Source organism: Hippichthys cyanospilos, chromosome 10 (genome assembly GCF_059441005.1).
Source record: "Hippichthys cyanospilos isolate Australia breed blue-spotted pipefish chromosome 10, RoL_Hcya_1.0, whole genome shotgun sequence".
NCBI lineage: Eukaryota > Metazoa > Chordata > Actinopteri > Syngnathiformes > Syngnathidae > Hippichthys > Hippichthys cyanospilos.
Genome location: NC_142378.1, coordinates 22,075,600 through 22,093,360, shown reverse-complemented (window position 1 = coordinate 22,093,360; position 17,761 = coordinate 22,075,600). Strand labels below are relative to the sequence as shown.

General features: G+C 39.7%; 1 protein-coding gene across 1 annotated transcript in view; it reads left to right on the top strand.

Moving 5' to 3' along the window:
- Positions 1-2,012: 2,012 nt before the first annotated feature.
- prrx1b (paired related homeobox 1b) overlaps positions 2,013-17,761 on the top strand; it is a 42,889-nt gene continuing 27,140 nt past the window's right edge. Inside the window, exons 1-2 of the mRNA XM_088425738.1 lie at positions 2,013-2,657; positions 8,439-8,614. Coding sequence (XP_088281864.1) covers positions 2,411-2,657; positions 8,439-8,614 — 423 coding nt within the window. The 5' untranslated portion in view covers positions 2,013-2,410. The remainder of the gene's footprint in view (positions 2,658-8,438; positions 8,615-17,761) is intronic.

Below are 17,761 nucleotides of genomic sequence, written 5' to 3'. Positions count from 1 at the left end.
CTAAGTACTGATCTGTAGTGCTTGGATAAAAACTTCAATAAAAACAAATTCACTTCAGAGCGCACATGCTGCATACTACTTAGTATAGTAATTCATTGCGGCTGTATTCACTTCACATGAACAATGTGCACATGACTAATTAATATGGTAATTTATTCACGTATATTCCGTGAGAGTAAGAGGGGATCGGCAGGAGACCAAAACACTCACTACAATATGTCAGTTAGTTTAACAACAGCAACGTGTTAAAAATATCATGTTAAATTGACATAAATTGTAACTCCGAGATGGATATCAGAATGTTACGAGGGAAGTCCTACCTATCTATGTATCACAAGGCTGTCTTAAATCCATGCTTAGTTAGCCAACGTTATTACTTGCGTCAAGACAACCATATTCATTTGTTGTGCAAGCTGTCGGGGCAATTTGCGATGAGTTTCAACAACGTAATAGGTTAATCATTTTGACAACACCGCATTGAGCTTGTTGTAGTTGGATCAGGGCTGTCAAACTGTTCTGGGCTGCAAATGGGTTTAATCTGGACCGTGAGATGGTTTTGTGAAGTATAAAAATGAGCTGACATAATTAAAAAAAAGCTTGAAGATATTTTATGATTAATACAAATGTTCATATTTTATCATTTATAGTGATGTTGTAGTTGTTTTAGACAGTATTTGAAAAAAAAACATTTGAATTTGTTTATTTAAAGTTATATCAAGTATACTATGATTTTATTGGAAACGATTTTCCTCATTGAGGCCGCAATCTTAAATGAGTTTTACATCCCTGATCTGGATGGTGAAAGTTCTCAAATGGTCTATCTTCAGGAGGAAAAACATTTTTCCCTATCATCAAGTTGTGGGCCAAATTTTTTTAAACCATTCACATTTATTTCACAGAAAATTGCACACTTTATCATCTCAGTATAGTCTACGGCCTCTCCTGATGAAGATTTTGGGACCCCCCCCTCCCCCATTTCTAAAAATGCCTTCTAAAAAGTATCTTTAGGCCCAAAGCAAAGTAAACATAGCATTTTCCCCCCTATCAGTAACAAATTAAACAAACGAACACTCATAGTAAAAAAGCAAACTTTTCTACCAAAATAGAATTAGTGGTTGTGATATGAATAAAATGATGACGGACGCTGTAAATTTATTCTATTTTCATTAAATTTTCTGTGACATTTATTATTATCTGATACTGATTTTTGATAATGTTTTGTAAATGCAGTTTGAACCTTGGACTTATTTGCACAATTGTTAGGACTCCAAAAATTTCTGTCGGGACCCATAGTTTTGTAGTATTGTGAGTCCTGGGACTCAACATTTTTCAGAGATAAAAAAAGTACTGGGCTTATCTAACTTTAATGGCAAAACCAACTCGGGTTCGCTCAATGATTTTTTTCAGTAGTGAGGGCAAGCGTTCAGGGAGCTTGACGTGCTTGATGGTCGTGATCCTGATAGGGGGTGGGAGTGGGGGATGGGGGGGGGGGGGGTACTGTTTATTTCTAAACCCATCATCATCATGATGATTCCCTAAAATCCCGATGAGGTAAAGTCTTACAAAAATGCTTGTTTTCTGTTCTCCTCACTTGGCACCCCCTCCCCATACTCCTTTAAGAGTAGCAGCAAGGTTTTCAAAGTCCTTTGTAATCTGGTGTATGTGAAAAAAGGTAGACTGATCCTCAACACAACTAACACACGTGATGCAGCGAATGCATTGTAATATGGTAATTGTGCAATAGGTGAACAAACAGTGGCCTTAAAGTGTCGAACAAATAACCATATAAGCAAGGCTTTTCATCATAAGAGGTGTGATGAATTAGAATTAGTAAATTGTCACTTAAGTTATTGGGGTAAATCTTGGAGAGAGTGATTTAACTTCCTGTTAAAATCTCTCTCTCCTCTCTCTTTCTCTCTCTCACAAACAAGCACACACGTACGCACACACACATGAGGGGGGGGGGGGGGGGGGCAGTCATTTAGTCACATTTCTGAACTGCTTTTGGAGCATCTGGTCGTCATCAGGAAGCGGCCCTTCTCGAGCTCACATGTAATTCAGCCCGAGTGAAAAGAGCCACGATCATCTCGAACTTCTCGGCATCTTTTGAGTGTATCTCACAGGCTGCCAGCCAGATAAATTGAAATTGTCCAAGTAGTCGTCATTTGTCGCTGCATGGATTCACCAAAGAGGTTTGATTACGGAAAGGAAAGAAGCAGAAAGCTTTTACTGATGTTTGCTTGACCCATCTGTGGGTTTTGGGTATGAACAAATTAATTGCCCGCTCCAAAGAGAACACCAGACTTTGTTTTGACAAGTGAGTCTCACTCGACAAAGTAAGGATCTTTTTTGTTTTGTTTTGTTTTTTTCGCCTCGGGATCACCCAAATACAAATTTTCCCTGTTGCGTCATGACTTCTAGTTATGCACATGTAATGGACAGACAAGTCACGATATCAAACCGCCTCGAGAGTCCCATCGCGTCTACTCTGGACAATTTACAAGCCAAAAAGAACTTCTCTGTAAGCCATCTGTTGGACTTGGAAGAAGCCGGCGAAATGGTTGGCACCCAGGCAGACGAAAACGGCGCGGAAGCTGGTAGAAGTATGCTGGAGTCCCCTGGACTCACCAGTGGAAGTGACACAAACCAACCGGACAGTAAGTCGGCCTTTATGTGTGCAAATTCCCGCGCGGAATGTAATAGATGAATATTTCATTTCTATCGTTGCACTTGCAAAATTAGAAGGAGCAGGCACGGAGGACGGGTCATTTTGGTAATTCATCAACTGACTGCCTCCGCTTATTCGACCAAAGATTGGTCTATTCATGCTTTGATGCTCATATTGGTGAAGTGGTAAGGTAAAAGTGTGACCGTTGCCCTCCAAATGAGGATTTCCCATAGTCTAGATACTGTAATTGGAGCAAATGTAGCTTTCTATGAAATGGCTTTGGACACAACCGATGCCATCTCAATAATGTGCGCATCGTCACTAAGTGGAAAACACGAAAGGACCATTTCTATTTTTCTGAACAATTTTATATCCATAAAGATTGCCAATAGGGTAAAACATTATAGTGTTTAAAAGACACCGGGGAGAAAACGCGCTCTTTCGACGCCTCCTCAAATGGGCCTTTTGAACAAGTGACACGAAAGTTATTGGCTTTAATGAGTGTTATTGTTATGCTTTAGGGCTAAAAGTCAGGGGGAGCGACAGAGAAAATGCTGAGTGGAAATGGCCAGGTCACGTCGTTAATTTACGGTTATTTTCGGCTTGTCAAACACTCTCAGACTATCCGACTCTGGCTAATGGTTTGTCATTATTAACGCACGAGTCAACAATCAATGAATTAAATAATACGCCTCTTCAACGTATTGGAAATGAGGGTCGGTGACAGTCGGTGGAATTTATTAAGACCAAAGCATACGGGTTAATAATTCTATTTTGTTACAAAATACAAAATGTGTACATTGTGAAGATGTAGCTACTGTTTATTAAATGCCCACCCTTACCCGTAATTTCACTCACACACACACACACACACACACACACACACACACACACGCACGCACGCACGCACGCACACACACACACATACATACATATATATATATATATATATATATATATATATATATATATATATATATATATATATATATATATATATATATATATATATATGCGCCCCTCCCCAAACTTATATGGAACTACTTAAATTCATATTCTTTATCACCTCAGTATCGTCTACAGCCTCTATGCAGTGGATATGCAATTAAGAGAAAACGTCACTGATGTTTTTTTTTTTTGTTTTTGTAAATCATCATTAGTATTATTTTTATTATTTGTCAGAATCGTACATCCGTTTTGTGCCGTTGCTTCCCATCAAAAGCTGCAACATACGACACTACATTTCGATGACAGTATAAAATCAGTAAGAGGCCATAAACTTACATTTATTCTGACTATTCATTCAAAACGTACATTTTAATTTAAAATTTTACTTAGTTTGACGTGGGACCAAATATAGTCTTTTTCAGAGTAAAATGTACTCAACGAAATGTACTTAGTGCCCCCCCCCCCAAAAAAAAAAAAACCTAACCAAAAAAAACCAAAACAACAACAACAACATAACACATTTATGGATCGGAAGATTTCAAACACAATGTTTATAAATTTAAAGAACACGGTGTAACTTTTTTTTATACACGCTGCGGTATGTTCAGATCCGCATGAGGTAATATCAACACCGTCAATATATATAAATACAACAAATTATTATTATTATTATTATTATTATTTAATCGCTGTCGTTTTACATAGCTTTGTGAATAACGTTCACTGAGCGAAATAATACAGGGTCTCATGTACGCATGAATTAACTGGAGTACTTGGCTAAAGACCGTATTTTACGGCAAACATTGCGGCAGATTATACAGTGAGCTTCACAATAATTCAGATGCAAAATAAAATGGGCGACAGAGAAATTCTGACAACAACATGATTTGAATTTTACTCTGACAAAGATAATTATGCGTGACAATGCGGTAATTGACCTGTTCTCGTTTACTGTTATGATGGGCGGCCGTTTGTTTTTAATGACGGGTTAGGGGTTCATATGTTTTAACTTCTTGACTTGTAATTGGAAATGAACCTCAGACAAGGCAATCACTGTCAATCACTCTAAACGTGTAACCCCCCCCCCCCCCCCCACACACACACACACACACACACACACAAGTTGATGTAAACTTCTGAAGCTCAGCTCAGATTTTGACTTTTTAATGGTGGATGATTTACACAGCAAATAGTATGTGTATGCCCCATTAGCGTTTTAAAACGGCTCCCGGATACCTAGACACCAGAAGTTTACATTCACAATCAGGATTTCTAAGATTTGTCATTTAATAAAATAGAAAACAAATAGTTGATAAAAGTTAGTTGAACTATAAGTGGATAAAATATTCACGCCGTGCCGCAGACTTAAAATGTGCAGATGTGGGGTAATTCGTATAAAACAATATCAGTCGGTCTGTAAGCTCCTGAGAAGAGCTGTACAAATTATTAAACAATCTAAATCTGCAGGACAAACCAATTCACCATTTATTACATGTGATTTGAATGCATCAAAAACGCTTAAATTCAACAATAAGTCGAATCCGAAACGGCAAATAATGTGTAAAGCACACAAAAAGCAACTTTTTTGCAGCATTCAAAAGCTGTTCAAAATCAGAGCGGGTTATAACTTTAGGCGCACAAGTGATTTTAGAAAAATCGATTATAAGAACAAACTAAGCGTGTCACTGTTGAATGTGTTAATTAATGGAATAAATATAAAATAGAAGTAAAAAGATGTGAATCACTTGCTGTGCTCAAAAAGAGATTTAAACTAAGATATAGGGCGGCTCGGTGGTATTGGTGAATAGCACGTTCGCCACACAGTTAAAGGGACCTGAGTTCAAATCCACCTTGCTCGGCCTTCCTGTGTAGCGTTTGCATGTTCTCCCCGAGCCCGCGTGGGTTCACTCCGGCCACCCCGGCTTCTTCCCACACTGCAAAAATATGCATGCCATCTGTATCTTACATACGAAATTGGCTCCATATGTGATTGGGTAGTTGAATGGTTGTCGTCTTCTTGTGCCCTGCAATTTGGCTGGCAACCAGTTCAGGTTGTCTCCCGTCTCGAGTGCCCAAAGCCAACTGGGATAGGCACCAGCATGCCTTCGACGAAAAGGGATGGATATTTGAAAATGTACAAATCAGGTGTACGCTTATATTTAAATGTATTTATACATTATATAGGTTAAGCAGAAAATCAAGGTTAGGGTAGGAATATGTATATGGATACGTAAACCTCCTGAACTTTAGTATCCTTTGATATTTTTTTTTCCTTTTCTTTCTTTCTTTCTTTCTTTCTTTTTCTTTCTTTCTTTCTTTCGTTCTAAACCACGTAATGAGTATATTTTCAACGAATGGATGATTGATCAATCAATCAATCAATCAATCAATCAATCAATCAATCAATCAATCAATCAATCAATCAATCGATCGATCAGCACCTATTTCCACGACTAGATTGTGTTTTGAGTTCAAAAGTGTGACTGCATGGGCCGGAAATAATCTATCATTATAAATGATAAAAAGCTAACAAATTGGGCGGTACTGACACATTTCAAAATTGTCTCCTTGACAGAGCAAGCAGATTGTGTGGGGGGAAGGGAAGGATGTGTCACTCTACGTTCTCGACCAAATATTAATTTTATTTTTACATTATTTAATATTATTTATTAATATTTTAATATGGATAGCACATCCGCCTCACAGTTTAAAGGGACCAGAGTACGAATCCATCTGGCTCCAGCCTTCCTGGGCGGAATTTGCACGTCCTCGCCCGAGACCGCGTGCCTTCTCTCCTGGCATTCCGGCTTTCTCCCACAGTCCAAAAACATGCATGGAAAGCGAATTGGACATACTAAATTGTCCTTAGGTGTGATTGGGTGCGTGAATGGTTGTTCGTTTCTGTGCCCTGCAATTGGCTGACAACCAGTTCAGGGTGTCCCCCGCCCACTGCCCGAAGCCGGCTGGAATAGGTACCAGCAAGTCTAGACCCATGTGAGGCCCATTTGTCATCATGATCGAACAAGTCTAACATCAGATGGTAAAATCCAAAGCTAATTCATGCCAACAGCTAACCACGTTAGAATTCTATATCTATATTTATTTAAAAAAAAACCAATACAAATAAAAAACACGAATGATTAACAGAAAAAATACTATTAGTCATTCATAAAAACAATAATTTGAGAAATAATCTCAGTTGCAGCATTGAAGACATCATTCTTCAAAGTGTTTAGAATTTACTTTTAAATGTTTATGTACAAGTATTATTCGACAGACAATAAAAACACAAAAAAATTGTACAATCATAACAGCAATGCTATCACATGTCCACATTTTAATGAGCATATTCCAATTTTAAAAGTTATCAACATTTTTTCCCTTAAAAGAAGGAATTAAAATAGGCTGTAAAGAGTTTAAAAAAAGGAGTTTGGTTGGGGTATTTAACCAGAAAACAAACAGTCCTCTATGTTTGAAAGATCCTTTAGCATTTACTATATTGATTTGGGTCTTAGAGTCTGATGTACACTGCGTATTAACATCTGTGGGACAAAGAAATGGCTAGATTCCAATTGTCAAATATGGACTGGTTTAAGATTTAACATCAAAATAAAAAAAAAACATGCTGTAAATTTAAATGGTGACATTTTCATTTGAAATAATTATGTTACTTTACAACAAATTAGAAATAATTGTTGGTTTTATATAAAACGCTGTAGAAGATGACAGCTATGTCTTTTATTTATATCCATCTAAATAATGTAATTTTAAGTAGAAATCCAGTTCCACAACTTTTATTGATCAAAGGCATGGATTTTTATGGAAAAAAAAATCTAACAGGAAAAGATCAATCTTAGTAAGAATACTAAAATAACAAAAACTATGACAATCTTGTCTCTTCATTAACGTGTGACATACTCAATGTGAAATCATGCTTGGCCTGTTTTATGAAACACAAAAGCTGTTTTAAGCCACTTTTTTTAAGCCATAACATTATGTGGTCTGAAATTCAAAAGGTACATTTTAGCATTTTTCATTCAAGTAGAATATTCAAAGATGAATTAATTAACTAAGAAAAACTATCTATCTATCTATCTATCTATCTATCTATCTATCTATCTATCTATCTATCTATCTATCTATCTATCTATCTATCTATCTATCTATCTATCTATCTATCTATCTATCTATCTATCTATCTATCTATCTATCTATCTATCTATCTATCTATCTATCTATCTATCTATCCATCCATCTATCTATCTATCTATCTATCTTCTGATAAATGAAATGAAAATGGATCATTTACTTAGGCACTGTTGATAATCCTTAATGGCACACTTGTGAGCCATGGCACCCTGGTTAGGAATACGCTGCAGTAGGCGAGCTTGGCCTTAATGATTATCAGTACACCTTTCTTCCTATTTCTAAGTTCAAAGACAGCAATAAGTCCTCCAATACTCATAGATAGATAGATAGATAGATCGATACTTTATTCATCCCCGTAGGGAAATTCACATTAACTACGATCATTTTAATGTTTAATGAAGCATACAACCACTTGTCTTACTTTTGCTATGAAATATAAATAAATAGATAATACAATTAAACATTCAAAACCAAATGGTGAACTCATACATGATTTGCTACATACAATGTACTTTATCACTTTGAAATCTCATTTATTTACGATGCTGTTAAGTATGTGAATGAGAAACTACTTCAAATCAGTTTTGAGATCATCTCTCTTTGCTTTTTTTTCGCTTTGGCACACAATAAGCAACATGCACTAACATAACTACTTCATTTTCATTACACACAGATGAGCAGATGAACATGGAGGAAAAGAAGAAGAGAAAGCAGCGCAGGAACAGAACTACTTTTAACAGCAGCCAGCTCCAGGCTCTTGAGAGAGTGTTTGAAAGAACACACTACCCTGACGCCTTCGTCAGAGAGGACCTGGCCCGCCGGGTCAATCTTTCTGAAGCCAGGGTGCAGGTAAAGAGAACAACCCTGTCGATTCATTTTTTTGTTTAATTCTTTTTTTTTTTTTTTTTTGCAAAGGTGGACTTTACAAACTCTTGACAAGGTGTTTTTTTTCATGAGTATTTGTGAATCAAAAGTTTTGAACACATAAAACAAAAAAATAAAGTCAATAAAATGTCAGGTGGAATATTTTAATTGAATTACTAAACTACAGCAATCCCTCAAAGACCAAGGTAATAAGCAAGGAAATGTTACTGTGCCTGAGGAATCCCCATGGCTTCTGAAAGTGCAAGGCAAAGTCATTACAAAAATCAATAAGCATTTATCTCACCTTTCAACCTTGAGATTCTGAATCTGAAATATTTGGAACTTTCAGGAAGTGGACCCCTTGAAACTTTGGAAACATCATATAGGTTACAGCAGGGCACATATTGTTGCACATCTGTTAGTTCATAGTTTATACTAAGAGGCTGAACACTGTAAGAATCTTTGCGCATGTTTGTCCTGAACATTAGTAGTATTTAAAGAGAGCTGATAAGCTGTTTTCTGCACCATCGAAACATGAATTTACCCTGCACTGTATTTGCTGACATGTGGGTACTCTTCTCCAAGCAGAAAAGTTCTTACTAATATTTTCACTTAGCAAACGAGTGTTGTATAATCAGTTGACCTGATAACATTACTGAAAAAAATACAAATATAAAGAAATAACATAAAATACAATATATTAAAACGTAAAGTATGCATGCTTGGTTGCTTAACCCATGTTAGAAAAAAGGTGAGGATCGCTTTTTGTTTAGAAAAAAATCGACTAGCCGTAGAATTCTTCCCTTGGCCATAGGTTAGTATTTTAAATGGCCACGAAAACATCCATCGCGTGGAGGGAATGAGAGAGGCAAAAACAGGCATTTTAGAGGCAACAAAACAAAACATCTGTCAAAAGACCGCACACAGCAACACTTGTTCCTCCTATCAAATCCGTCCCCTCAGGAAACCACTACTCATACCAAGAGTTTCGCAAGTGGGTGATGTACGTACGACAAGGTTGATTGTGCGGCTGTGTGATCCCAAAATCTGTCCTCCCCAACTTTGGAATGAAAGCAAAAGTAAGCGATGTGAATGTCTTCTCGGGTAAGGTACGCATGTATTTACTCTTGTATGGGTGGAACAAGTGCGTTCCTCCTCACTGCGGTGTTACAAAGAGTGACAAATGAATGGATGTCCTGCATGATCTGCTCAGGCAGCAAAATTATCATGGAATTTTTAGAAATGCATCAATGAAGGAAACTAACAATTTGGGGGCTTTAATGTGGTAACCTACTTGCCCTTTATCATGCTTGCACTGTGGGCCTTGTGCAGTTATAATTACAGTGGACCCCCGTGTTACAGCATCCCTGGCTTACGTTATTTTCATGTTGTGTCATGGAATACTGAGTTTTTTCATCACAAAAACAACTCTTATGACCCAACGATCTTGGCTGTATTTGTGTTGTTTTGTCTCCATCAGCAGGCCTTTTTAGGTAATTACACTTATTTTTAGTTGCCGTCACACTTGCCTTACTGCAACGCATCACTACAATCCTGGTCTGCGATTGGTCAGCTTCACTCATTTCAAAATGACGGAACAGTAAAGCTTTGTTCGATTGTGAGTGGTTACATAACCGTATTTATACTGCATTTTACTGCTTAATTAAAAGTTGAAAGGGTTAGCCATGGGTCCCAAGATTGATAGTGATATTAAAGAGAGAAGTAAGATGATTTATATGGAAACAATGCTGGAGATAACCCTTACTAGGGAACATGGGCATAACAAGCGCCACTCAAAGGTAAATAAATCCTTTCTATATTTTTTCTTTCTATATTATTTATGATGTTTTTTGATTGTATAAGTGTATACTATATATTCACAGTACTTACTAAACTATTTTGGTACCAATTTTTAATATGTATGTACAATTTTGATGTTTTTACCTGGGGTTCTAAATGCATTAGCTATTTGACATAGGTTTGGATTGCCCAAACGAGATATGAAAATACATTTTTTTCAGCAGCTAAATGGTATGTGCAAAGTTTAAAATGTGTGCCTATATGGTCATCTCTGAGCATAGTGTAAGCATTATTAATCACAATGGTAACATTATATTTAGTACAGAATAGATTCTATTATTACCCATTTCCATGTATGAGAGCAATATATGGGCATTAATTAATTTGGAGCTTGCAAACATTGTTTTGTGTTTGATCTTACATCTATTTTCTAGCACCTCTTATCCTCCCTAGGCTCGCAGGCTTGCTGGTGCCAAGTTTTATTTTATTTTGTGAACTTGCTGAAGTTGTGTGCTGTTGATCACAGACCATTTGCTTTCTGTATGAATTTTTGTTCCTGGTTAGTTCATTTAATTCACTTGCTCGTGCATTGAGTAGATGTTGATCTATCAACAGCTGCATTCTTTAACTTAATAGATTCTTTTTAGTATGAAGATGGCAGAAATATTAATAATGGCGTCAAGGTGATTGGGAACTGCTATAGAGAAAAGCCACTTTTAAATCTTACACAATTACCAGATTCGTCGCAGTCTAACTTTGTTCGTTATCCATGGAGTGAAACGATGTGCTTAAATTCGCGGCAGTGGAGTGTGGCTTTATTGTGTAAAGTAAAACGCGACAAGACTGCTTTCAATAAGGACGGGGCAGTTGAATATTCTCCTTTGTTTCTTTGTGTGTGTCGTGCATCTGGCTCACTGACTTAGTTGACTTTCCAGAACAAGCTGCGTGATCACATCAACAACACAACATCACGCCTCCAATATATTACGGATGTGGACAGCAAAAAAAAAAAAAAAAAAGTACAGAAGGAGGAAATGTGTGGATATCTCTTGTGATGTTTTAAATGGATTTAAATAATAGTAAATAAGAATTCCTGTCAAATTGATTTAAATTGAAGTAAATAAGAATCCCGATTATTATGTGAATCAAATATTTGGAACACCTTGACAAAAAAAAACGTTGCATCTGGTGGCGTTGACGTTGATTTGACTGTATGTGTCCATGTCATAAATTTTGCGTCTAGGACACAGGGACGCAAGTAAACAAGAGCATTCACTTTAATAATGTAATTTAAATAATGTAATTGCCATTCTCTGTAGATTATTTATTTAATGAGTCTATTTCTACTTTTAATTTAATGCTTTCCTTTATGCATTAAAATATGTGTGTCACAAGGGCAGGACACAAAGTCAATGTTTGTTTCCATGAGATTAATGAGTTGAGTAATCATTCACAAATTTTCACAAAAATGCCTATTTTCTACAAACTCTTGTAACGAGTATTTACTGGAGTAAAATTTTGGAATTAAGGTCACATTGTGATATAAAAAAAAAGGTTTCAAAGACTGTTGTGTTCCTTTCTCCACAAAATACATCAACTGAACAAAACTACCAAATCTGACTCATCATTAAAGGTATTTTTTTCTTCTACTCTACAGTCCAGCAGCATTTGTGAGGCCCTGTGGAGGAAACTTGATCAGGGTGCATAACTCTGTGATGGTGCGCTACAATGTCCAATTAAAACGGTGTTTTAATATGGCTTTGTATTTTTTTAAGAAGTCATCAAATACATTTTAAATAAAGGCTACGTAAACGTCCATCTTGTCTCTCGACTAACTGGTTGCAGAGTTCAGCTGCCACAGTAAGTAAATACCAGTGGAGGTCTGTGACTTTCACATGTACGCCTTCAGTGATGTCAGACTTGAATAAATACCCCTCATGTGCACACGTACGTATTACTGGGCTACACAGATTATTTTCCAGAGCATTTAAACGTCAATAAACCCGCATCAACAATTAAAACGCCATTATACGTGATGCTGTCAAAATCTAAAATAATGAATAATAATTTAAAATGAATATCCACAAAATTTTTATCAAGTCCAAATTACAAATCACAGTTTAATATAAGAAGAACATTGTTTTTTTTTTTTTTACTATTAATTGAATATTTACAAAAAAATAACACAAACATATTAAAAATGAAACAATAAATAAAGAGAAGGCTTGCACTCACCAAAACAAACGACGGTCACAATCGATCAGTCTTTTCATTATCTCCGGATTTTTCTTGACCTCTTCATGGTCTCTTTCTCTTCACACTGAGATGCACAGTGTATCCACTCTAGTGTCCCCAAAAGTTTACAAAGGCACGATAGCGCATTGAGGAGCTCTCTTTACCTTCGAACTGAGACATAGAATACTATATAGCCACTTGGGTGTCCCAAGAGGTTTTTAAAAGCACTGTAGCGCATGTGTTCAGCCGTGCTTTTGTGTCTCGTTGCTGCCTTGGTTAATCAATTGAAGTTTGCAAATCCAGTGAAGCTCCAAACATCAAATCAAGCCTTTGCAAAATAAAAGCATTCCCAGCAGAACTATTTGCCAGGTTTAGCGTCCCTGCCAGCCCAGCCAGCCAGCCAGCCAGTCCAGCTCACCCCTCTGGTAGCCGAGCCAGAAAAATGGCAGCTCGTTGATTGGAAGTGGCGGACAAAAACACATTCTCCCGGCCGGCATAAGTTAGCTAAAATCTACGCTACATCTTTAACGCAGACCAGTCTGGCTAACACTGTGTAGCTTGGTTGCAGAGCATCGCACCGCCTCAGTGCAGTGAGCATCCATTCACACATACTCTGATGGTGTCCTCCTGCTCCAGCTGTGCTTAAATAATCAGATGGCAGATGGAATTCAGGTGTGTAGCCACCCCCCCCTTATCAGGAGACAGAGCAAGAACGTGACAGTACCCCACACTCAATGAACACCCCCAGGTGGTCCAACCAGGTCGATCAGGATAGGACAAGTGGAAGGCATGGACCCAGGAATGCTCCTCCGGGCTGTATCCCTCTCAGTCAGATACTGCATCCCCCTCTCTCTCCGTCTTGAGTCCAAAACAGTCTTAACCAAGTAAACGGGATCACCATTGACCAAGCGCGGAGGAGGTGGAGGCAGCGACGCAGGGCACAGCGGGCTGGAGGCAACAGGCTTTAGCAAAGATGCAAGGAAAACTGGGTGAATCTCCATGGTTGCAAATATGGACAGTCTCACAACGGAGGGGTTGACGACTGATTCAACCTTTGAAAGGTCCTACATATTCCGGGTCCAATTTCTAGAATGACCCGGTCAAGTGAGGATCCCTGGAAGAGAGCCACACCTCTTGACCAGGTTGGTAGGCTGGGTCCACGGATCTCCGGCAGTCGGACAATAACCATAGACCATAGGAAATGAAGACTTGCCTGTTGCTGCTAGGATGTGAGCGTTATGAGCGTATTCCATCCAAGGAAGGTGCAGGATGACAGATGCTGCTGGGACACACAATGAAGGGCCGCCTCAAAGGCCTGATTTTTCTGTTCAGTCTGTCCTTTAGTTTGTAGGTGGTAGCCGGATGTCAGACTTACTGCTGCTCCCATCGCCCTGCCGAATACTTTCCATACCTGGAACACAAATTGGGGACCTCTGTCTGGTGCCATGTCTATGGGGATGCTGTGGATCTAGAACACCTGCTGGACCAACATGCGCGCTGTCTCAAATGCTGAAGGCAACTTTGGGAGTGCAATGAAATGGGCCATTTTTGAAAACCAATCCACAATGGTTAGGAGTACAGTCTTTCCACGTGAGTTTGGTAGACCTGTCACAAAATCCAGGGTGATGTTGCTGCTGATGTTGGTGCCTTCTAGACTATGGTCCCAGGAGCTCAGCGGCCACAAATGACTTGCCTGTGGGACAGCTGGAGGAAATCTGCAGTTATATCGCTGCCTCTTCCACCTGTTCCTCGATTCGCCATCGGAGGGCCCCGATCACCTGGTTTTCAAGGCACCTACCTGGTTTTTGTGTATGATGGACTCCATCACCTTGTCTAATGACTGGTCCTCATGTATTGAAACAGCATCCGGTTTGCCTTTCTTGGACCCTGGTTGAAAGATGATTACGTAATTGAAGAGAGCCCACCTTGCTTGTTGCAGGTTCAGGCGTCTGGCTTTTCGGAGGTAAGAGAGGTTTTTGTGGTCCGTGAAGATGATGAAGGGGTGTTTTGTGCCCTCCAACAAATGCCTCCACTCCTCAAGCACCAGCACGATGGCCAACAGCTCCTGATTTCCCACGTCATAATTTCGTTCAGCTCGACTGAGGCGACTGGAGAACAACGAGCAGGGGTGCAGTCTCCCATTGACTGTCGAGCGCTGGGACAACACTGCCCCATTCCTGTATCTGAGGCAACAACCTCAACAGAAAATGGCATGCTAGGATCAGAGTGCACCAATACGGGGGCCCACGTAAACCGGTTCTTCAGTTCTCTGAATGCCCACTCAGCCTCTGATTTCCACACAAATGGTACTTTCGATGAAGTTACTTTTGTCAGAGGTCTGTCTCAGTGCTATAATTGCATACAAAGAGCCAGTAGAAGGCAAATTCCAGGAATCTCTGTAGCTGGTTTCTAGTTGTCGGAGTAGGCCATTCAACCACAGCTTAGATCTTGACTGGATCAGCATGTAGCTTGCTCCACTACAAACCCCAGGAATTGAATGGACCTTATGTGGAACTCACATTTCTCAGCTTTCATAAAGAGGGGGTACTCCAGAAGATGCTGCAGAACGAGACACACATTTTGTTGGTGTTCCTGGCGGTTTTTTGAAAAAAAAATCAAAATGTTGTTTACACGAAGCAGAACTGATTGATCATGTCACAGAGCTCGTCATTGATAAAATTTTGAAAAATGGCAGCAGCATTTGTCAATCCAAATGGCATGACCAGGTTCTTAAAGAAACCCATTGGGGTCTTGGAGGACGTTTTCCACTTGTCCCCTTCCTTTTTTCTCACCAAATGTTATGTTGCAAATGTAAATTTTTTTGAAAATGTGGGCTGAGTGGAGAACTGAAAAAGCAGAATCCAATAGAGGCAGTAGTTATTTGTTTTTTACAGCAATTTTGTTTAGCCGTCGATAGTCCACGAATGGATCTTATATCGTTTTTCAAAAAAAAAGAAACCAGCTCCGAACAGACACAATGATTGACAAATTATCCCTGCAGCAAGATAGGAGGAGATGTACTCACGTAAGATCTCTTGTTTGGGTTGGGACACTTTGTATAGTTGCGTTGGTGGATAGGACGATGTCTGTTGAACAGTCATATGGCCATTTTGGGCATAGAGATAACACTTTATACTTACTAAAAACCTCTTTTTGATCATGGTAGTTGAGACCTGCTCTAAATTTAGCTCCTTCGGGTCGGACCTGATTACATTCGGGAGGGCCCGAAGGTTCTGCTGCCCTGAGGCAATTGGCATGGTAGAATGTGCTCTATTTTATGATGGCAGGTTTGGTCCAGTCTATATTGAGGTTATGCAGTTTTAACCCAGGAAGGCCCAAAACTATGGGAGCACAGCATGTGGACATGTCAAAACAACAAATTTCTTCTCTATGGTTTTCTGAAACAAGTAACGAAAGAATGCATGTCTGGTGGGTCACTGCTGCCAAAGGGCATCCATTGAGGTCATTGACATGTTTAGGGTTGTCCAGTTTCACTAATGGACACCCGATCAAGCTCACTCTTCGATTAGTCAAATCAGTTGTCCTCGGCTCCGGAGTCTACAAGAGTCTCTATGACCACTCGATGCCTACCATAAGAAACCTCGCCTGAGTTTTTGTCTCTTTGTGGTAGAACCACTCGGCGTCGAGCTGTGGTGCCCCACCCCAATGGGTACTCACGCATCTCTCCGGCTCTGGCGCTCACATCTGCTGTCGGCGTTGGCTGGGTGTGGTTGGCTGAGGCCCACACTTCTCTTGTCCGGCAAGCGGCTACTCGATGCCCCGGAAGTCGGCAATACAAGCACAGCCTCAAACACATGCATCCGTCTCTTTTGGCGGGGATTAGTCCCTCCACTTTGCTTTGTCATGTTCCTTTGCTCCGGCGCTTTCCTGTCTCCGCTCCCATAGGTGGTTGTCCAATCGGATGGCGAGGTGAATCAGGTCCTCTAACGAGGAGGTCTTGTTCCTTGCCGCCAGTTCGCCCGTGACGTTCGGATTTAGGTCCCACCAAAAAATGCCGCTCAGTGCTTCCTCATCATAGTCACTCTCTGACGCCAAAATGCAGAAATGAAGAGAGTACTCCACCATGGTGAGTTGGCCTTGCCTTGTATCAAGAAGTCGATCCCCCGCCTCACAGCCTTGTAGCGAGTGATCAGAAACATTTTTAATTCTTGAACAAATGTGGCGAATGAAGCACCAATGTCCGGATTGGCGGTGCTCACTCCCATGGCCCAAGTTGCCGCTTTCCAATAATAAATTCATGATAAACAAGACTTTAGACCAATCATTCCAATACGTCAGCAGTTGCTGATCAAACACTAGAGTACATTGATGAATAAACTGGCTACAACAGTCAAGTTTGCCAGTGCAGCGAGACAGGTGTGGGATGTTGGGTTCAAAGAAGCCAGTAGGATTCAAGCCCTTTTGCAACGTAAGAGGCTGGCCTGCTCCCTTCAGTGTCCCCTGCACAGCAGGAGTGCCTTGCCCTGCCACATTAACTAGTTGTGCTGACAGGTCTTCCACGTTAGTGGCCAGAGTGATAACCGCATCCATAGGTTCACATAAAGAGTGCTGGCCAACGAGCTGCCCTTGGCTGACTAACGTGGCTCAAATGCGTTCCTGGTCAGTGTGGTCCATGAGTCCATGGTCAGAGTATTTTGTTATGTTGTAACACTGAGAACACAACAGGTGGACTCCAACAGACTGGACACACTTGAGAAAGTCCAATACAAAAATGTATTAAACAAAAGTGCACACAACACGTGAAATATACAAAACAAATATAGCAAAGTATCAAATCAAAGTCTCGGAGGATAACATGAGTCAAAGTACAATTAAAAGAGACACAGGATGGCCTAAGTAGACGTACGTCCTCAAACAAAATGCCAAGGGAGGGAACACAGCCAGCTTGAGGATGCCATGGGAACAGCAAGTAGCAAATAAAACCTGGCACAGGCAAAATGCAAGATTTAAAAGTAACAACAGAAATACTCACTAATAGGATGCAATACATACAAGGGAACACGAATAGCAGGAAGACTCATAGACACTAAGCAATATACTCCGACGGTCTCTTCTTGCTCCAGCCGTGCTCAAATA